Source organism: Eurosta solidaginis, chromosome 1, assembly GCF_040869045.1.
Source record: "Eurosta solidaginis isolate ZX-2024a chromosome 1, ASM4086904v1, whole genome shotgun sequence".
Taxonomy (NCBI): domain Eukaryota; kingdom Metazoa; phylum Arthropoda; class Insecta; order Diptera; family Tephritidae; genus Eurosta; species Eurosta solidaginis.
In genome coordinates this window covers 297,678,606-297,701,970 of record NC_090319.1, presented here as the reverse complement: position 1 = coordinate 297,701,970, position 23,365 = coordinate 297,678,606, and the positions used below count along the sequence as shown (strand labels likewise).

The following is a 23,365-nucleotide window of genomic DNA, read 5'->3' as shown; positions in this document are numbered from 1 at the left end:
AATAAATTAGCGGTACCCGACAGATGATGTTATGGGTCACCCTGGTGCACATTTTGGTCGATATCTCGAAAAAGCCTTCACATATACAACTAAGGGCCACTCCCTTTTACAACCCTCATTAATACCTTTAATTTGATACCCATATCGTACAAACAAATTCTAGAGTCACCCCTGGTCCACCTTTATGTCGATATCCCGAAATAGCGTCCACCTATAGAACTATGACCCACTCCCTTTTAAAGTACTCTCTAATACCTTCCATTTGATACCCATGTCATACAAACACATTCCAGGGTTACCCTAGGTTCATTTTCCTACATGGTGATTTTCCCTTATTTTGTCTCCATAGCTCTCAACTGAGTATGTAATGTTCGGTTGCACCAGAACTTAGCCTTCCTTACTTGTTTATTTTATATTTATCTTAAAAATCGTTTAGGTATGTACATCTTTTCACTATATATTTCTTATCTTATACATCCGATTATTTGGAGATTACAAACGGGATAAGATTATTGTTCAGCCCCATTCATGAAAGGTATGAAGTCTTCGGCACAGCCGTAGACAGTCCCGTCCTTACTTGTTTTTTTTTTTTTTAATTTCCTCAAAACTTTGCACAGTTTGTACCATAAAATCTCAACTTTATTACGTTTAAGGAATTACGACTACTTTTAATATGGGTCTTTAATATTTTTAATTCATTTGCCCACATTTAAGAGAAATTGCAGATTTTTAATGGCTTATCGATTTGCTTTGCTCCAATTTGATTTTAGATTGCTCTTTTCTCATTTTTGGGCTAGTAGGTAAAACGTTCGTTTTTTAAATCTAATCAAAATTAAGACATAAACACGAAAGTTAAAGGCTGCAATTTTCTTAGATTCAAGATTGTTAGAAAATAATGCGTATAAATATCAAATTTCATGCTTTAAATTAGTTGAAGAGTTAGCGTTTAAGAAAACTATGTAATTTGAAACACCACGGCCGCCGTGGTGTGATGGTAGCGTGCTCCGCCTGCCACACCGAAAATCCTGGGTTCACGCACCGGGAAAAGCAACATCAACATTTTAGAAACAAGGGATTTCAATTAGAAGAAAATTTTTCTAAGCGGGGTCGCCCCTCGGTAGTGTTTGTATTGAGTGTATTTCTGCCATGAAAGTCTCTCAGTGAAAACTCATCTGCCTCGCAGATGCCGTTCGGGGTCGGCATAAAAACAAGTAGGTCACGTCGCGCCAATTTCTAGGAAAAATTTAATAGGAGCACGACGCAAATTGGAAGAGAAGCTCGACCTAAAATCTCTTCGGAGGTTATCGCGCCTTACATTTTTTTATTTAGTCCAGTACGTCTGATCTATTTTTTGTTTACAATTAAACATTAAGAGGTGACAAGAGCCTTTAGTCAAGTTGCTGCAAATCTGGAAGAGCTCCATTTTTGGTTTCCTAGAAATTATCGCTCCCTTTACAAAGTTTAAAATTTAATATTAATACTTCAAGTCTCTGATAATAGCTCTAGTTTTTTATCCCAAAAGTTGTTTTTACCCCTAAAGTTAAAATGCCGGTACATTTTTTGGCAAAATGTTGCATCAGTATTAGTAACTTTCTGATACCATCGGGAAAATGTGGAAAATTGGTAGAAGGAGAAACGGCGGAGCTTCTTTGTATAAGTACGAAATGTTAATGGTTTTAGAAGGTCAAATATCCCTTAAGGCACAAAAATTCAAACTTTTCAGGATTCTGTGCACATGGATGAAGGAGACCCTGTAACGTGCTGAAATATAATGGTTTTTCAGAAAAAGTTATCTGGATGCTGCCACCTTCCAGAAAAATAGCTTACTTACTTTGTTGCAAAATTGTTGTTGTACAGTGTTATACGTATATTTTTTTTAATTGAAAAAGCATATTAGAGGTATCAAAATCAGTCATAGCTCAAACAACGGAAAAGTTTATTTACTTATTCAAAATTTTGATCTACGTGTGTTCCAGAAATGTGAAAGTATCTAGACAGCCTAAAGGGGCATTGAATCTATCTCTTAAAGCAAGGAATATTCTTCCTATAAGCCTTGAGTTGACTTATACCAAATATTTATCTCCGGTTATGGAACGTAGCTGGTTGTATATGTGAATGATCAGGGCTAGGGTAGGGACGAAAATTAAGTCATACATTCCTTCGCATGCCTTATGATCCTGTGAAGCAATCCTCAAATGAGAACCATAACGACACTTTCACACAACGATCCAAAGAAAATATTGCAAGAAATCACAAACTAAATAGAATACTATAGAAGCAGTTCCAAAAATGAGGTTATCCTTTAAAGTATGTCTATATTGTCCTTAAACAAATACAAGCGATTCGATGTATTATCAAAATGATTCTAAATACAATCGCGAAATGATCCATAAATGATCCGAAGATAATTATAATCGAACTGATCCTGCAGCATCCCTGAATTGATTGCTAAATGGTATTCGATTTCTCAAAATAAAACCCGGAAACAATCCCTAAACTATCACCAGATATTGCTGAATTCGTCTAAAAAACATTCCTGGAAATCTTATAACTAACACAAACTCATACCAAAAATAATTTCAAATTTTTATCAGAATCATCCCGAAATCCACATCGAAATAATGCGGGGACAGTTCCGAACTGTTTCCTACATGAAAATGGCCACGAAACTATGCTATCAATTGTGCCCAGTTAATTCCGAAAACAATGCTTTAAGGACTTAGAAATAAATCCGTGGCTAGCAGAGCTATTGTTTACAAACATAAAAATCTGAACATATCCCTTGAAAATGATCCCAGAAGGAGATCGAAATATATCCAGAAACAGTCCCCCAAATTGATAATCGATCCTGAAGAGAATATCAATTAATACTAAAGTAGTTTTGAAGTTCTACTAAAATCGAAGTTATTCCGAAAGCAATCCCGAAGTGAACCCCAAAGAGCCCTAAGATAGGCCCGAAATGAGAACGTGGGACTCCTCTCCTCAGAAAAAGCATGGCTGATAGATACTTCAAGACTATTTGCTCTCTGGGAGCCAAAGTTCACGTCCAGTCATTATTACAGTATGACCTCTAAGCTCTTACGACTAAAGATATTATATGTAGCTAGAAATTTTTTCATATTTTTACTGTAAATTTGTGTTTTTTATACTGACTACGTCATGTCTGGTCAACGAAATACAAACAAAAACAAGTAAAAACGGGACTGTCTTCGGCTGTGCCGAAGACTTCATACCTTTCATGAATGGGGCTGAACAATAATCTTATCCCGCTCGTAATCTTCGAATAATCGGATGTATAAAATAAAAAAAATAAATGTAAGGCGGGATAACCTCCGAAGAGATCTAAGGCCGAGCTTCTCTTCCAATTTGCGTCGTGCTCCTCTTGATTTTTCCCTACAAATTGGCCGGACGGGACCTACATGTTTTATGCCGACTCCGAACGGCATCTGCAAGGCAGATGAGTTTTCACTGAGAGCTTTTCATGGCAGAAATACAATCGGAGCGCTTGCCAGACACTGCCGAGGGGCGACCCCGCTTAGAAAAATTTTCTTCTAATTGAAAAATCTTATTTCTAAAATTTTGATGTTGCTTTGCCCGGGAGTTGAACCCAGGGCATACGGTGTGATAGGCGGAGCACGCTACCATCACACATCGGATGTATAAGATAAGAAATATATAGTGAACAGATCTACATACCTTAACGATTTTTAAGATAAATATAAAATAAAAAACAGGTAGGTGCTTTGTGAGAGGATGCAAAGTTTCAGGTTTCTTGTGGTCTGCGTGTAAAAACTATGACTACGAATCAGGGTTTCAACAATATATGACGTAAACGTAACTATTTGATGAAATTTGATGAATTTTGAAGCTTCTATCCGTAAAAAGGGGGCAAAAATTAGAGTTTATATGGGGTATATAATATATATACCACCGATCTCTATGATTTTTTCAGACAACAATACATGCTATATACGTAAGCATTTGGTGAAATTTGAAGCGTCTAGCTGTTAAAATGGGGAAGAAATTGCGCAAAGTTTCTTATCTGAAGAATCGGTTGTATGAGATATATACTATATATACAACCGATCTCAATGATTTTTTCAGACAACAATATATGCTATACACGTAAGCATTTGGTGAAATTTGAAGCTTCTAGCTGTTAAAATTGGGAAGAAATTGCGCAAAGTTTCTTATCTGAAGAATCGGTTGTATGAGATATATACTATATATACAACCGATCTCTATGATTTTTTCAGACAAAAATATATGCTGTATACGTAAGCAATCGGTGAAATTTGAAGCTTATAGCTGTTCAAATGGGGTAGAAATTGCGAAAAGTTTCTTATCTGAACAATCGGTTGTATGAGATATATACTATATATACAACCGATCTCTATGATTTTTTCAGACAACAATATATGCTATATACGTCAGCATTTGGTGAAATTTGAAGCTTCTAGCTGTTAAAATGGGGAAGAAATTGCGCAAAGTTTCTTATCTGAAGAATCGGTTGTATGAGATATATACCATATATACAACCGATCTCAATGATTTTTTCAGACAACAATATATGCTAAACACGTAAGCATTTGGTGAAATTTGAAGCTTCTAGCTGTTAAAATGGGGAAGAAATTGCGCAAAGTTTCTTATCTGAAGAATCGGTTGTATGAGATATATACTATATATACAACCGATCTCTATGATTTTTTCAGACAAAAATATATGCTATATACGTAAGCAATTGGTGAAATTTGAAGCTTATAGCTGTTAAAATGAGGTAGAAATTGCGAAAAGTTTCTTATCTGAACAATCGGTTGTATGAGATATATACTATATATACAACCGATCTCAATGATTTTTTCAGACAACAATATATGCTATACACGTAAGCATTTGGTGAAATTTGAAGCTTCTAGCTGTTAAAATGGGGAAGAAATTGCGCAAAGTTTCTTATCTGAAGAATCGGTTGTATGAGATATATACTATATATACAACCGATCTCTATGATTTTTTCAGACAAAAATATATGCTATATACGTAAGCAATCGGTGAAATTTGAAGCTTATAGCTGTTAAAATGGGGTAGAAATTGCGCACAGTTTCTTATCTGAACAATCGGTTGTATGAGATATATACTATATATACCACCGATCTCAATGATTTTTTCAGACAACAATATATGCTATACACGTAAGCATTTGGTGAAATTTGAAGCTTCTAGATGTTAAAATGGGGAAGAAATTGCGAAAAGTTTCTTATCTGAACAATCGGTTGTATGAGATATATACTATATATACAACCGATCTCTATGATTTTTTCAGACAACAATATATGCTATATACGTAAGTATTCGGTGAAATTTGAAGCTTCTAGCTGTTAAAATGGGGCTAAAATTTGCGAATATATATATATATATATATATACTTTATATATATACTATATATACCACCATATATATACTATATATACCACCGACCTTTATGATTTTATCAGACAAAAATATATGCTATATACGTAAGCATTCGTTGAAATTTGAAGCCTCTAGCTCTTAAAATAGGGCAGTAATTACAAAAAGTTCCTTATCTGAACAATCGGTTGTGGGGGATATATACTATATATACGACCGATCTGCAACAATATGTGCAATATACGAAAGTATATGGTGAAGTTTGAAGCTTCAATCTGTTAAATTGGGTAAGATATTACAAAAATCCTCTTTTTCTGAAAAATCGGTTGTAAGGAGGATATATGCTATAGTGGTCCGATCCGGTCGGTTCCGACAAATGTCTAATCGGACACCCAAATACACCCGCTCACCAAATTTTATCAAGATATCTCAAAAATTGAGGGACTAGTTTGCATACAAACAGACAGACGGACAGACGGACATGACTAAATCAACTCAGCTCTTCAACCTGATTATTTCGGTATACTTTCTATCTATATCTATTTTCCTTTAAGGACTTACAATTTTCGGTTTCGTGACGAAATTAATATACCATTTGATTTTCATGAAAGGTATAAAAAAGTTCATCTCTTAATTCTTTCATTTCGCCCATCGCGCACTTGAGTAAATTTCTCTACATAAAAAAATTTACATATCATAAATTGAAATCAAAGTAGAAAATGCTTATTTTAATTGTATTACGCTACATTGTAAAACAAATGTAAATAAACGCCTACTTGCTATAATAAAAATAAAATCAAAAACAAAATTAAATAAAGGTAACACAAGGAGCGACTCAACACTTCAATCGCAGAAGTAGTAAAAAAAAACTAGAAAAAGGAGCGTAAATGCAAACATTCGATTTCCAGCAAATGATAAAAATATGTTAATCTTAGCGTAGAAATACAGATACATGGTTATAACATACATACATATGTTTGTAAATATGTACGTAAGGAAATGATGATGGTAAAGCACTTGATTTGCAGCTTCCTAGCTGACTCAAGCAGAGACCTCGCGGCTGCCACATCATTCAAGCATCACCCATGCTAGATTGGTAGGCATGCATATGGAGATATTTACATGTACAGCGGCGAACAGAAAAATAGCCGTGGCAATTTTTATGAAATTTCGTAATTTTAAATGCAAATAAACCACAAAAATATCTTTCAAAAAAATCGAAATTTTCATAAAATTTTACCAAAATTTCGAGCTTTTTTTTTGGCAATTCTTTTGTCAAATTTCGTCAATTTTTATTTGTTTTTTTTTTTATTTTTAATATTTAAAAAAAAACTGCTAATTATAGGCGCGCTATCGAAAGCTTAGTAAATAAAAAATAAAAAATTAGGTTTATAGCATTGCTTTTATGAGCAATAAATTTTTTCGTAAACAATTAATAATTTTTGTTGTTATATCGGCCTACTGATTTTAAGATCGCGTGTTCGAATCGAGCTCAAGGCCTAACAATAATTTTTTTTTTTTTTTTTTTATCATTATTATTGTTATGATAAATTTTTTCTTAATTGAAAAAATTTTTAAATTAGAATAGAAGAAAGAAAAAATTTTAGACAACTGCCAAAGCTCGTTGTATAGATCCATTTCGGGAACTGCTAAATTCCTTCATCGGCAACGTTTAGGCGCCGCTGCTATAACCATTCAGCCATCACAAAATTTATCATAACAATAATAATGATAAAAAAAAAAAAAAAAAAAAAAAAAAAAAATTATTGTTAGGCCTTGAGCTCGATTCGAACACGCGATCGTAAACAATTAATAAAAATAAAAAAACTTGATTTTTTTTTATTTTTTTTTTATATTTTTTTTTTAATTTTTGCGAATGCTACTGCTATTTTTCTGTACGATGCTATATACATATGCAGGGCCGTAGAGAGAAAATCCGGGCCCGAGACTAAACAATTTACGGGCCCCCTATAAAAATCCACTAACATATTTAATTAACCTGACGTCTCATTCATTAATAATTATTGATGGATTACATCAAAGAAAATTGTTGCCACATGAACTAAATGATTTTTTGGACTAAGAGCTGACAATAAAATTAACACAGAATATTTACTATTTATACTATTTTATTGTAACGTAGAAATAAAATTCTCTTTTAACAGCCACATATTGCTTCAAATAATCTGTTCTAGTTATTTGGTAACATTTAAATACATTTCTGATAAATTCAATGATGATTACATATTTTAATTATTCAATGTAGAAAGTTCGGATATCAAAGAGTGGCTTTACTTGCTTTTTTCGCTCCAAATTTTTATAATAATATCAAAATTTAACTGTCTTGCCAAAACAGATTCAACACAAAGCGTGGCAAATCCTGAAACTCGCTCTTGAGGTGAACACGGTCTATGAAAGTTTTTGATTCTTGAAAGGACGCAGAAGGAACGTTCTGCACTAGCAACAGTGACGGGTATAGTGCAAAAGATACGTAAAGCAACACAAATGTTGGGGAAAATCTTATACAGATTTTGAACATATGTAGATGGCATTTAGCAATTCCAATGGTGACAGACCTTTATCAAAATTTGCTTCGTAAATGTGTTTCAAGTGAATTATTTCGCATTCAAATAAAAAAAAAAAAATTTAAGGCGAGATAACCTCCGAAGAGATTTTAGGCCGAGCTTCTCTTCCAATTTGCGTAGTGATCCTTTTAAATTTTCCCTACAAATTGGCGCGACGGGACCTACTTGTTTTTATGCCGACACCGAACGGCATCTGCGAGGCAGATGAGTTTTCACTGAGAGCCTTTCATGGCAGAAATACACTCGGAGTGCTTGCCAAACACTACCGATGGGCGACCACGCTTAGAAAAATTTTCTTCTAATTGAAAAACTTTATTTCTAAAATGTTTGATGTTGCTTTGCCCGGGGTGTGAATCCAGGGCATTCGTTGTGGTAGGCGGCGCACGCTACCATCACACCACGGTGGCCGCCACCACGCATTCAAAACTTTGAGAAATGTCCGACTTGTATTTTTCGACAAATTTTGCTGCGCTCGCCCGAACCGTAGTTTCACCCATGTCTTCAAATTGCCACAAAGAGGAAAACGTCTCGTTCAAATTTCTCATAACTGCAAATCGTTCAATAATGCCAGTGAATGCCACCGAATTCACGATCACCAAGAATGTATTGTTTTCTGGATCATCCGTAATCATCTCATTTCCATTATCTTCAAAACGTCTTTTGGGTTTTCTCTTTCGAATGTCCGGAAACTTTGGTGAGATGCTCAATTGAATAGCAACTGTTTTGCATTCGTTTAAAATTGTTTCCCATTGGTTCCTGATCAACTTCAAATCAGCTAGTAAGGCACCTAGATGTCGGACCTCAACATCTATGGTGGTGTCTCTAGCTTGGGGTCCCACGTTTCTTTCATTAATGGTGGTCAGTATTTTGAACCAAATTGAGGAGAGCAAGATACATTCTAACTTGTTGATGTACTTGAGAATGCCGGTAACAGCGCCGTATGCTTGCGCAGTCAAATTTGGCTTTTGGCTGAAAGACTATGAAGAGACTCGATACCGTCTTTGAGGATGTCCCATCGTTGTGGAGTGCTGCTGAACGTAGTAAAACGTTTTTGTACATCTCCGAAGGAAGTAATTGCAGCCGTACAACATTCTGCAGCATCAAGACCACATAAATTTAGACTGTGGGTTGCACAAGGACAGTAATCAGCACTCGAGTTTTTGTCGAGAATGTGACGTAGTGCTCCGTTGTAAGCTCCTTTCATATTGGCGCCGTTATCGTACCCTTGTGCACGACAATCTTTTAATGGGATTTCATGTTTACCTAGAGTATGGCAAATTAGATCAGCGATTTTCTGACCAGTTTTCTGGTTACAATTCACGAAAGGCAAAACCCGTTCTTGATTTGTAAAATTTCTTGCTTTCGAATTAAAATGGAGTTAGCAAAAAATGAACGTATTCAACGTGACTAGCATCAGGCATAGCAAAAACGATAATAGCAAAATACTTGGCTTTCTTGCCTTGATCTAATATATTTTCCCTCACGTGCTTTGCAAAAATTTCTATAAACTCGTTCTGAATGTCTGGGGAAAGATAGTGACCTTGTAAACGTTTGTGCTGCTGTTGTGAAATCCTAACTTTCTCCAAATGATCTCTAAGTATCGGATCATAATGGGTTTTGAGAACTAAGATGCCCAAAAAATTTCCATTGTTTCCTTCACCAAGATATATACTTTTGCCTCTGAAAGCTAGGCCTCTTTCAACCAAAAATAAAATAGTGTCCAAATTCTATATAAAATTTCTTTCCACTGTTGAGTTTCAGTGACTAGCTGTTCATTGATAAATGTATCAATTGTAACCTTGATTTGAATTAGATTTTGTAAAGATCTCCATTGAATATAACATTTAACGTGATCTTGAGTATTTTTGTGTGATGGCAGTTTATCGTATGGCTTCTTCCATACCTGGAATTTCGAATATCCGCACAAAAAATTGTAGGTCGATTTAACGTATTGGTGCTTAACAGATGACGTGGTAGGCAATAAAAGGCATTGCTACTGGCACTCCACACTAACCAGTCACGCTCCACTTTCTCTCCATTTGGCAAGAGTCTGTTTAACAACGAGGTAGGAAATGCCTCGCCATGACAATCACGTGGAAAAATAATAGGGCATTTTTGATGACCTCGTCGAACTATTTGTTGACTTCTTCAGATCGCAAAAACTCATTATTCACGGTACCGAAATAGAAGTCTTTTAAATAATTTGGACTTTGATACAGAGTTGGTGGTATTGTTGGAAGACTTTTTGAAGATGAACCTTCATCAGTGTCACCACGAAAACTTTACGATTTCGGATTCATGTAAACATACATTTTTGTTTGATGTTTCTATTGTCTCCTCAGGCCCCGGCAAAAAATCGTTATCATTATTCGTTGATTTTGAAATTCGGCTTAAAGTTTGCACATAGAACAACTAAAGACTCTCCTGAATTAAAAAAAAATGTCTTAGTACCTCTAAATCGCGGGCCCCTAGAGACACGACCTTTCTTGTTTGATGTTTTTATTGTCTCCTCAGGCTCAGGCAAAAAATCATTATCATTATTCGTTGATTTTGAAATTCGGCTTAAAGTTTGCACATAGAACAACTAAAGACTCTCCTGAATTAAAAAAAATGTCTTAGTACCACTAAATCGCGGGCCCCCTGAGAAACCACGGGCCCGGTGGGAATCCCCCATCCCCCCCCCCCTCTCTCCTCGGGCCTTTACATATGTAAATATGTATGTACATAATGTTACAACATCAATAAAAGCAATAACACATACATATGTAAAACAAACGAGTAACATTATAAAACTTCATTTTATCTATAGTTTGAATCAAAACAAATAAAACGAATACTACAAATAGTAATCCATAGTAAAAAATCTCAACTCATTCTTTACAATTTCCACTCAACTGTTTTCATTTCCCTGCATCTTTTCAACCACAACAACATCAACAACAACAGATATCGACGAATGTGCTGGCGGTCCATGCGAACATGGTGGCACTTGCATCGATCTAATCGGCGGCTTTCGCTGTGAGTGTCCTCCCGAATGGACAGGCGATGTATGTCAAGTTGATGTAAATGAATGCGAGGTCCATTATACGACAACGAACAATTACAATAACAATAATGGCGCTGGAACGTTAGCTGATGCGATTTCATCAGCAACCTCTTCAGCGGCGTTGATTGCTGCAATAAGTGTTGCCTCGTCATCCACAGCTGCAACAGCGGCAGCCAAAGCAGCGCTTCAATCACAAGCAGCATCTGCGGGCAATGCCACTGCCATTAACGCGGGAGCAATATCTAGCAGTACAATTGGTCCTTGCATCAATGCGCAACAGTGCGTCAATTTACCTGGGTCATTTGCATGTATTTGTTTAGAAGGTTGGGGTGGGCCAACGTGTGCGGAAAATCTTGACGATTGTGTGGGACAATGCAAAAATGGCGCGACCTGTATTGATCTGGTTAATGATTATCATTGTGCATGCGCAACTGGTTTTACGGGTAAGTGATATAAAAAGTTAATTAGTTAAATATTTAATAAAATGCAAGCGTTATTTACCAAAAATTTTTTTAAGTTAGGAATCAGAACCTAATATTTTTCTTGTAAAAAAAATTTTTTAATTTCTTTGTATAAATTATAAAACTTAGTGCCATTCAAGAAAAAAATTTTATTTCGCTTAATGTTATTAAAATAACTTTTTCGATGTCGCTTGACTTCATGGTTTATTATTATGATTCGAAATGCTTTAAATTTTTTGGCAAATTCTATTCACTGTTGCGAAATTTATTTAAGTTTTTTTAGTCAATTTATTTCTTTGAATATTTTTGCCAATTTTTTTCAGGTCGCGATTGTGAGACCGACATTGATGAATGCGCCAATTCACCATGTCGTAATGGTGGCGAATGCGTGGACTTAATTGGCAAATTTAAATGTATCTGCCCGCTGGGTTACTCTGGATCGTTATGCGAGGTAAATATTATCTTTTGCAAAAAATGTCACTTAAATATTTTTTTTTTTGGGTCATTAATGCGAAATTTGTGAAGCTTGATTTAGATGATGGTGAAAGCATTGACGTAAAAGTTAATAGGTAGATATTCACATTGCAAGTAAAAAAGTTGCAAAACACCGTCATTAAATTTAATGTGGATAGGATAATACTGTTTTCATACAGAAACTTAATGATCTCATTTCACCTGCTAATGAAATCGTAAATTTTTTGCTTTTACACAGAAGTAACTGCTCGATTAGTATGAAGGATGAGACAGACAATCATGGCGGAACGATACAAGGTGGGAGCATGGTGACATACCTACAAACAAAAAAATTCCATGTACTTGTAAATTCGATGGACAAATGTCAAAATCGTACTGCGCCGGTAGTTGATGTATCAAATCAAATAAAAAAGGTTATAATCAACTGTTCGATGCGGCCACCTTGTATCGTTCCGCCATGCAGACAATGACATTTGCTTTGACAAATGACATTTTTAAGCACTAAACACACCAAAAACTAAGAAGCGGAAACGGAAGTGGAACGCTGCCAACAGAGTTGCATGGTGCTTTTGACTTCATTAGGCATTCGATTAGCTACTAATGAAATAATAATAGATTCGAATTTTGTAGGGAAGATTGAGCTCAATAAGCGTCTTAATGAAGAAAACTGCCTTTATTATTCAATAAGCCGTCTGTGTGAAAACAGTATAACGGAAAAAATTTTGCTTATTTTAAATTTGTTTTTTTTTTTTTTTTTGAATCTTGTAATTACAACCGTCATAAGGTGGGTAGTGGTGTATTTGCACCTCAACTAGGGTGGAATCTTTCCTTTAGTCTACTCGGTCAGTGGCTGCTATTATTATTTTTTGAATCTTGTAAGCAGTGGCTGCTATTACCGAGGCCGTTGATCAACCGAGAAAGGCCGTTCACGGCTATAACCAAATTTGTATTTACTCCGAAAGCCAGGCTGCACTAAAAGCGCTTAGATCGGTCACATGTTAGTCCAGGACAGTAGAGAAGTGTCGCAAATCTCTTACCAAGATCGCTAAGCAAACTTCGTCTGGTATGGGTGCCTGGACACTCGGATATACCGGGCAATGAGATGGATGACGAACTTGCAAGAGGGGGGACATCCGTTACGCTTTTGTCGTCCTGTAAGGAATTGAGCATGCCGCTCGATACCTGTAAGCTCACATTGAAAGGGATTTTCCTTAGGGAATCGGATGTGAAATGGATTAATTGTGAATCTTGCTACCACACTAAGCTCGTGTGGCCTGAATGGGATGCGAGACGCACAAAAGTGTCCTTCTTCTTGGAAGGAGGACATATCTCTCGTGGTTGTACTTATAACCGGCCACTAGCAATCGAGAGGCAACGGGTGGGTGTTCGCTATAATGGTTACTGCAGGAGCTGCAAAAAAGTAGAGGAGATAGAAACATTCAAGCATTTTCTGTGCGATTTTCCTGCGCCTTAGCACAAGCTGAAGAAATCTTCGGTATCTCTCTTCTTTGACGATCTTTGTGAGCTGGCTAAGTTGGAACCTAAGAAATTTCTGACGTTTAATATACTAATTTCTATACAACACTAACCAAAGATCGCGATAAACCTCTAACGCATACACATGTTGTGGCCGAAGGTGAAGTATTCGTACTTCTACTATTCTGCAACAATCCAAAAATGATTCCTGACTATCCCCTAAACTATTCAAAATTAATATTGTGTGTCACCAAGTGACCTTAAAATATTCATCAAATGATACCAATAAAGTTATAAAGATATCGGACGAACGGAATAAATGGTCCTGTATCTTAGCTTCGGAAGAAGTCTTATGGCCACAATTGAGCCATATTGCACCATTCTTTCATGCAGAAGTTATAGCTGTGAAGAAAGCAGGAGAAATTCCAGAACTGAGTAAGCGCGCTGCAGTCAGATCAATATAAATAGTATTATATATCGATAGTCAGGTTATGATTAAGCAATGATTTCACATAGTACTTCATCAAAGAGTGTTCCGGAATGCAAAGAAGCATTGGTAAAACTTCGCTACAGCCCGACCATATATCTGTTCTGACTTTCCGGTCATAAAGGGATAGATGGTAACGAAAAGGCCGATGAGTTGGCAAAGGAGGGTGCAAAACTCTCTGAATGGACGATAAACGAGCCATTTCGTTTGGGAGAAATCAAAAGGAGACACGATTTGCATAGAAACCATCAATCAGGAAAGGCGTGGACAGGAGCATGGAGTTGATAAATTTTTAAGATCATCTGCAAAGTCTACGTTTTTAGACCCGAAAATTGGCTTATATCTCTGAAGAAAGAAGACTTAAGGCTTTCGATGGTCTTACTAACTAGATACTGCCTTCTGGCATCACATGCTTATCAGTTAGGCCTCCTCAGTTAGAAGTGCGAGCTGCAGGAATAAACGGTTGACGACGCACTGTGTTCGTATCCTCTGCACTCACCAGGTCAAGGCTTCAACTATTATAGGCGGCAGAGTTGCCATATCTCGAGACAGCAATTAAGCTAGGTCCAAGAAGACTTCTAGTATATGCCAAGAGGACGCAGTTATTCTATAATATACATAAGTCCAGGCACCTGGTTGGGGTTCTTCCGTTTGATTGTCAAACAAATTCTGGTAACACTATGAACACAATCCCGAACTTATCTCGGCTTGCTCATGAAATAATACATAATTCCAATATAATCTTAAAATAGTCTCTAAACAGATATGAAATAATACCTAAAGTAATAAATATATGTATGCAAAATGATTCCAAGAAATTCAAACAGACTCCAAATAATCACAAGTTTCCCTACTGGCGCATTCATTTAGTTGAAAAACTAATAAAAAATTAAACAAATCATATAACTACTCTAATTCTAATCCTTTTATTTTGTAAAATCTAAGTATCGAATGACACTGATAACATTTTATAGACTTTTTTCGTCGGCAGTCCTTTTTTGGTACTACTCAAAGAACTGTGTAGCATGAGCGAGTGTGTATATACTTATAATACTTGTGTGGTGTATTTAAGCATTGGTGTTGTGTGCCACTTCTCTTGACTGGATTAGGTGTTACGGATCAATGGCAGGCAACGGTTCGCTTCGCTGTTTGATCGTCGCAGGTAGCATACACCACCACCTTTGGGAGACCCACAGCAGCACACACAAAACAACAACAAAATGAAAAGAAGTAACGGCGACAACTTTGAAAGCGCCAATACCACAAACTCTTCCCATCATCTTTGCCCCACATTGTCGGTGGCATGAGTGTGAGATTGTGGCACATACTTACTCAAAACATTCAAAAGTATTCGTCTCTTATATATGTATGTAGGTATGAATATCTGACATATGAGTTCGATGCTTTAATGCCTTTTAAGACTAATCGCATTACGAGCAATCATTTGTGATGAGAATATAAAAACACATAAAATACACGAATGAGTAACATATATTGGTAAATATATATGAAAAAAAAACGTATATCACCTTATGAGTACTAATATAGCGAATCAAGCAACCAAGAAATCAAAATTTCGAAAACAAACAAACAGAGCCCACAAAAGTCGAAGCCAATGATGGCATGAAATATTTGTGGCAAGTTTTTGGGATTTTCTCACGTATTTGTTACCTGCATTCCCCTCCATTGGAATTTTACTCCTTGCGTTGTTTTTATACTCAGCTGAGCAGAGCTCATATGGTATATTAATTTTGTTCGCATAACGGTAGCCCGTAACGGCATAAACTAATCGGGATAGATATAGACTTCTATATATCAAAATGATCTGGGCGAAAAAAGAAATTCATTTAGCCTTGCCGGTCCGCCCGTCTGCCCGTTAAAACGATAACTTGAGTAAATTTTGAGATATCTTGATGAAATTTGGCATGTAGGTTCCAGGGCACTCGTCTTAGATCGTTGTTTAAAATAAAAGAAATCGGACTATAACCACGCCCACTTTTTCGATATCGAAACAGAAAAAGTGCGATAATTCATTACCAAAGGCGGATAAAGCGATGAAACTTGGTATGTGGGTTAACCTTATGATGCAGAATAGAAAATTAGTAAAATTTTGGACAATGGGTGTGGCACCGCCCACTTTTAAAATTCTTCTTCTTTCCTTCCTTAACTCCTAATGGAGCATAGGGCCTCGACAACCGATTTGAATCTTATTCTATTTGGTGCTATCCTCGTGACACCATTCCACGTGTAACCTGCATCTTCGAATTCCTTATCGACAGTTCTACGCCAGGTTTTTGCTGGCGCCCCGGGTCTTCTTCTTCCATGCGGGTTCCACCGCAGTGCTTGCCTTGCTATATTGTCTGGAGGCCTCCTAATCGAGTTTCCAATCCACGACCACTTGCGTTTTGTAATTTCTGTGTCGAATTTTCAAGATTCGGCGTAGGCATTTATTAATAAAAACTTGCAGGCGCTTCTCAATTAAGCTTGAACTTTTCCACGTCTCACAAGCATAAAAGAGCACTGATTTAACATTTGAATTAAATAGTCGCAGCTTAGTTTTCAGTGATATATGACTGGACCTCCATACTTCTGTCAGTTGGCCAAAAGCCGCTCTTGCTTTATTTATGCGGGATGTAACGTCCTCGTCCGCATCGCTTCTATTGGGGATAATACTGCCGAGGTAAACTGCGGATTCTACACATTCAATTTCGTTTCCATCGACAGTGAACATTGTTGGTCTTGCTGAAACATTATAACCGCATTTTATGATTTTTGTTTTGTCGGTATTGATACTTAGCCCGGCCCTTTTGGCGTGTCTGTCCACGGCTTCTAAATTATATTGTAGGTCTGTGCCTCTGTGACTTAGCATACAGACATCGTCTGCATACTCTAAGTCTTCTAACTGACCGAAAGGTGTCCACTGTATTCCATGCCTTCCGGTTGTCGCACGCCTCATAATTTCATCCAATGCCACTATGAACAAAAGCGGAGAGAGTACACAACCCTGCCGTACACCGCTTTTGACATCGAAGGGTTCCGAAAGACATCCGTTGTGACTCACACGGCTTTTAAACTCGTCATACATGGCCTTTATAATGTTGATTATTTTAGTGGGCATACCTCGGCTTTGTAATACATCCCATATGAATTGCCTGTCAAGGCTGTCAAAGGCTTTTTTGAAGTCAATTAGTAGTAAATAGGCGGATGTTCTATATTCGCAGCATTGTTCAACAATAATTCGAACAATATTCATTAGGTCAACGCAGGATCTGTTTTGTCTAAAGTCAAACTGGGTTTCCCGTAACGCTGTTTCCACGGCCTCTTGAATTCTCGTCAGTAAAATCGTAGAATCGTAGAGAGGGTAATTTAAATATTTTTACAAGCTGTAGTTTGGCAGTCGTTGAAACTATCATGATCAAATTTGGTAGGCACGTTACTCCTATTACTATATGTATGCTAAATAAAAACGAGCAGAATCTGATGACGAACGCGCACACTTTAAAAAATAATTGTTTAAGTAAAATTATAACAAAAATTGAATATTTCTACAGTATATAAGTAAATTATGTCAACGTTCAACTCCAGTAATGATATGGCGCAACAAAATACAAGGATAAAAGAAAATTTCCAAATGGATTGGCCCATTTTCATTTAATTTGTCTAGCATACTTTTAATGCCATACGTCGAACAAAAATTTACTAATCCTTGTGAAATTTGGTAGGGGCATAGATTCTATGACGATAACTGTTTTCTGTAAAAATGGGCGAAATGGGTTGAAGCCACGCCCAGTTTTTATAAACAGTCGAACGTCTGTCCTTCCGCTCGGGCGTTAACATGATGACTTGAGCAAAAATCGATATATCTTTACTAAACTTAGGTCAGGTACTTATCTGAACTCACTTTATCTTGGTATAACAAATGGCCGAAATCCAATTGTGACCACGCCCACTTTTTCGATATCGAAAATTACTACTAAAAATGAAAAAATTCCATAATTCTATACCAAATATGAAAAAAGGGATGAAACATGGTAATTGGATTGGTTTATTGGCACAAAATATAACTTTAGAAAAAACTTTGTAAAATGGATGTGACACCTAACATATCAAGTAGAAGAAAAAGAAAAAGTTCTGCAGGGCGAAATCAAAAGCCCTTGAAATCTTGGCAGGAATACTCTTCGTGGCATCGCATATATAAATAAATTAGCGGTACCCGACAAATGATGTTCTGGGTCGCCCTGGTCCACATTTTGGTCGATATCTCGAAAACGCATTCACATATACAATTAAGGGCCACTCCTTTATAAAAACCCTCATTAAAACCTTTAATTTGATACCCATATCGTACAAACACATTCTAGAGTCACCCCTGGTCCACCTTTATGGCGATATCCCGAAATGGCGTCCACCTATAGAACTATGGCCACCTCCCTTTTAAAATACTCTTTAACACCTTCCATTTAATACACATGTTATAGAAACACATTCCAGGGTTACCAGGGTGTTTTTCCCTTATTTTTTCTACAAAGCTCTCAGCTGAGTATGTAATGTTCGGTTACACATGAACTTAGCCTTCCTTACTTGTTGTTAGAAAAGTTTATATTTACTCTCGTATTTCCTAAATTTTACAATTTTTTTGTTTTTGTATTTTTTTTTTTCTTGTACCAAAATTTAAAATTAAAACTTATCATTATTTTCTTTCATTTTTTTCTTTGGGAGCCTAATGAAATGTGAAAAGATTTATGTGGTACGAATGGAATTTATGTTGATCTGATGAACTGAATCCTTTGGGAATAATTTACCCATTACCAGCAGCTTATATGGGGCGACTAGGACAACCGCGCTGAAGTAATATTTCTAGCAGGAAATGAATATAAATATTTTTGTTAATGAAAAAATGTGTTATTAGTTAGCCAAAATGTTGAACTTTACTGTGGTTTGGCAAAGACTTGTGTAAATGCTACAAAAAATAAGCTTTGAATGTACATATGTGTACTGGAGATGTTACCGGAGCTTCGGTTTTGATGCCGCAGCATGGCAACTTGCGGTAGATTTAGGCTTCACATGCACATTAGGCTTTCGTAGCTATAACGGAACTTCATGCATGGAAAAATTTAAATTTTGGATAATGAAGTATTTTGAGAGATGAAGCATTAGGTGAACCGAAAATGGCTCAGCTTATAGCATATATATTTGTTGTATCGAACCATGACTGCTGTAAAGCGAGCGGCAGTTCTGAGAGTAGTTTCCGCTTATCGTATTGTATCAAGACCAGCCCTACGAGTGATTGCTGGTACTGCGACCATTGGTCTATTGTGCACTCATCTCCTTCGCAGCAGTTCATCCAATGCGACTTTTTAGATGAAGCCTTGGAGTTCTCTTAGTCCTACGTCTTGAAATTGCGTCGCATTCCATGAGTATATGTTTTACCGTCTCCGCTGACCGATCACGCAATCGGCAGGTCTCATTTGAGTGTACGCCAAAATTTGTGCATATAGCTGCTGGGTCCACAATGTCCTGTAAAAATTTTTGCTAGAATTCTTAGGTTGTTTTTCGAAAGTCCCATGATTGCGCTATAGCGAATAATGCCCCAAGGCGTATTGCGCCAGTGCTCTTCTCTCCTTCCCTCTCCTCTAACACAAAATACCTCCTAAACTGGCAGATGCGGCTCAGGACCGATGGGTCATGCAGCCACTGCCTGTCTCGCAAGTCGCTTCCGGCTGCTCATTGCCCTCCAGTTGTCTTTGGCCTGGGACCCAGACCAATAGTACTACGTTTTGTGCTCCTAGTTGGTTTAGCATTTGGTTTAGCTAGAGTTGACTTTATTTCGAACGCCGAAATCGCCATGAGTGTTGTTGTTGTAGCGATCAGGTTGCTCCCCGAAGGCTTTGGAGAATGTTATGGACGTGATGGTCCTTTGCCGGATACAGATCCGGTACGGTCCGGTAACATAGCACCAATAAGGTGGTAGCCGGACCATCTCGGGAACGATTTATGTGGCCACATTAAACCTTCAGGCCCTCCCCACCCCCTAGATCCATCAGGAGTTCCGGGTCGCCAGAGCCTTGTCTGTTAGAGGAACAGGATTCGCCGCGGATAGGTGAGGGTGACAATTGGGTATGGAGAAGCTATATATTAAGCTGGCAACCTGAAAGGTTGCGCCACACAGCCCCTCGAGTCTGGTATTTTAGTCGCCTCTTACGACAGGCATACCTACCATATTGCCTTGAGTACTGCTTGACTGTCACTGAGTATGGAAATTGTTTTGTTTGAGTATCCGCGTTGAAGGTTCAGGTCAACGTGCTGACTTATGGCACTGGTACCATAGCTCTGGGACTTTGAGACTTCAGCTCAAATCCCTTCTGTTGTCTTCGTGCCATCTGTGTACCATATTAGCGCTAGAAAAACAAAGGTTATGGCAAACAAAAAAGCAGACTGGTCAAAAGCGCATAAAAGTCGTTAGCATAGAAAACTTTGACGAATCGTTCAGGTTGTGGCAACAATGATGCGAAAATGAAGAACAAGGTAGAAGGACCGCGAAACTAATCAGAGATATTGAAGCGTGGTGAAAGAGAAGCTTTGGTGAAACAAATTGCTATGTTACTCAAATGCTCTCTGGACTTAGGTACTTCAAAATATACCTGCACAAAAAAAGGGGCTGAAGTTCCTTTTTATAGTTACGGCTTTGCCGGCGAGGATGAGCCTGATAACACTTTCTTCAAATGACAGAACTGACAAATTCTCGATAAAGAAGTCGATCAAATCATAGTCAGTAGTATTACAGCAAAAATTCTGAGAGACCCGGAAGTGTGGCAACAAATCACCTACTTCGTAAAAGCCGCACTCCGAGCAAATAAGCAGGAACTGAACGCTAGAACGCCAGAAGGCTCTTAAAAACGAGAAATATGGAACGCCACCATAAAGTAATGCGGAAGGTTGCTAGCAGGAGCAACGGTTGCAAAAGGGGTGGTTTTTAGTCTACGTACACACGCTTGATGCAGCGGCAACAAATATGGTGCATTTTCCAAGCCAAAACGCAAAATAAAAACATGAGGGATCGAAAACTGGTACTTTCCAACCTTCCATCATGATTAACTGTTGACATCTTGGACGGAAGGTTTCTGTTTTGATTACTGTTATATCCTTTCCTACAACAAACTTAAACAATAAAAACCTATAAGTAAATTTGGCTATATGGAGTAGGGGAATTAGAGCAACGTCCAACTTCCCAAAAAAATAGATCACCTCTTTTGTGCTGAATGCTGCTATGTTCTTCGGAATTTATCCGTGGATTGTTTGCTTAAGTTTTTAGTGAAATCAAAAGTCAAAACCTGACTTTCGTAGCATCTCCAAGATTCATGTGTGTCTGTGTGTATGTCTGATTATGCAAATTCGTGGTAGTAATATATATCATTTATGAACTTATGTTGAAATGGCATTAAATAAAGACAGTTAATAAAGAGAAGAAGCGTAAAAAGTTGTTGAAGAGGCGTTACGGCATTTAAATTAAAAACGCAGCATTGGTTAATATTTTCAGACTACGCCAAAAAATCCACGCTATTTTTAGGTAAATGCAAGACACTGTCTTTAGCAAAGTCGTATATGGTTCTGCTGCTCCAAAAATGCTCAATAAACGGATTTTGTTAATTATCTGAAAATAAAGCTAAAAGGCTAAAGTGTTTAGTTTATTTCCGAAAGAAGATGAAGAAGTTGAATAGTGCCCTTAACGAAATTGCAAAATCATTCAAACACAGTGCTGAAGAGAAAATTATCTAATGAACTTTACCTGTAAATTTTTTGAAAATAATCTAGAGGTGCAGATGGTAAAGATCTCACTATTCTTTAAATTCGTCTCCTTACTCTTCGCACTGTAACAGGCACAGTTTCCTTTCCATCCTCCATCTCCTTTTCAATTGTCTACTTATTCTCCCTTCCTTTCCTTAACCTTTCTCCCTCTTGCTATTTTACTCCTTCTTCTGTCCTTACGCCTTCTCCTTATCCTTCCCATTTGATTCACCTTCAGCTTCTCCCCTTCCTTTTTCTTTTTCTCTTTTGCTTTTCCTTCCCCTTTTTCCCCTCGTCTTCTTCCTCTTTACCCCGCCCTTTTCTTCTTCTTCCCTTATTCTTTTTTATGCTCTTTCTTTTTCTTCCTATTATTTTTCTTCTTCTTCTCCATCTCGTTCGCCTTCTCTATCTGCATCTCTCTTTCTCTTTCAATCTCCCTTCTTATTTTCCCGCTAGCTGCTCTGTTTACTGTCCCAGCACTTCTCCCTCTTCCATCCCCACTAGCTTGCATCTTCTTTAACCTATTTCTTTACTTTTAATTTTACTTTTTCTCCCTTGCCCACTTCACATTCTCTTTTTCGCCATTTTTCTTTGCCTACTTGAATCTACTTGCTCCAACTGCCCTATGAAAATCCGTCCTAGGTAGGTATAATGGCTGCGACCATGGTCGCCCCAGTAGCTAATGAAAAGCCGTTTTGATGCCATACAACTCTTCTGGACCTACTGAGTACTACATGGATATGTTTTTTCAACCAACCTGAGTTGTGTATAAAATCAAGAATGTTTTCCATCTCTATTTTCGCTAATCTTCTTAGATCTTCCAAAAAAGGGCTCCCGAATGATCTTAAACGGGTTGTAGCCAGAGCCGGGCATTTACACAGAAAACGAAAACTTGTGCAGTGTTCATTGTGCGGAATACCCATCTTTTCCGCTCGCGTGCCTAGAACCCAGTGACCAGTGCAGACCGTTATAAGTCTATGTCGGCCCTGTACCTCCCCAGCAGATACATTGTTTTCCTTTCGTTGTAGTCCGGCCAAATGGCTTTTGAAATCGAACGCAGTACGTTGGCCCTCCCGTAAGCTGGTGAAGTTGCACTTCTTGCTTATAGCTTCCCACCACACTATAGAGCCATACGTCAGCACTGGCCGCACTATTGCCTCATACAGCCAAAGTACCATCTTCGGCCTGAGACCCCACTTCTTACCGAACATCGCGTTACAAGCATAGAAAAGGACGCATGCCTTCCGCACTCGCTATTCGGTGCATGCTTTCCAATTGTGTTTTGAGTCTGTTGTTAATCCCAGGTACCTAGTACTGCTTGATAGTGTTAGTTGCTGGCCGTATAACATTGGTAATTCAAGGGTGGGTGGTTTGTACCTCCTTCTGGAGAATAGTAAATCCGTCTTCTCCGGATTTAGCCTAAGACCACATCGCTGTGCCCACCCTTTTTAGTTCTGTCAATGCTCTCTCCATGATTTCACTCATCACTGAAGGGAAAAATCCGTCCTACTCTTTTGCTATCTCTTCTAAGACCATAACTTCTCTCTACTATGGGAATGGAACCTTCACTGACGGGCAAAAGCAAATCAAGGCTCTCTGCTATAATAACAAAAGTTGTAGAAATTGAAAAAATATGATCATAGAA

At 37.6% G+C, this 23,365-nt stretch overlaps 1 protein-coding gene across 1 annotated transcript in view; it reads left to right on the top strand.

Moving 5' to 3' along the window:
- The window catches only part of Ser (Serrate), a 230,679-nt gene that overhangs the window by 189,143 nt on the left and 18,171 nt on the right, over window positions 1–23,365 (top strand). Inside the window, exons 9-10 of the mRNA XM_067761166.1 lie at window positions 10,938–11,480; window positions 11,822–11,949. Coding sequence (XP_067617267.1) covers window positions 10,938–11,480; window positions 11,822–11,949 — 671 coding nt within the window. The remainder of the gene's footprint in view (window positions 1–10,937; window positions 11,481–11,821; window positions 11,950–23,365) is intronic.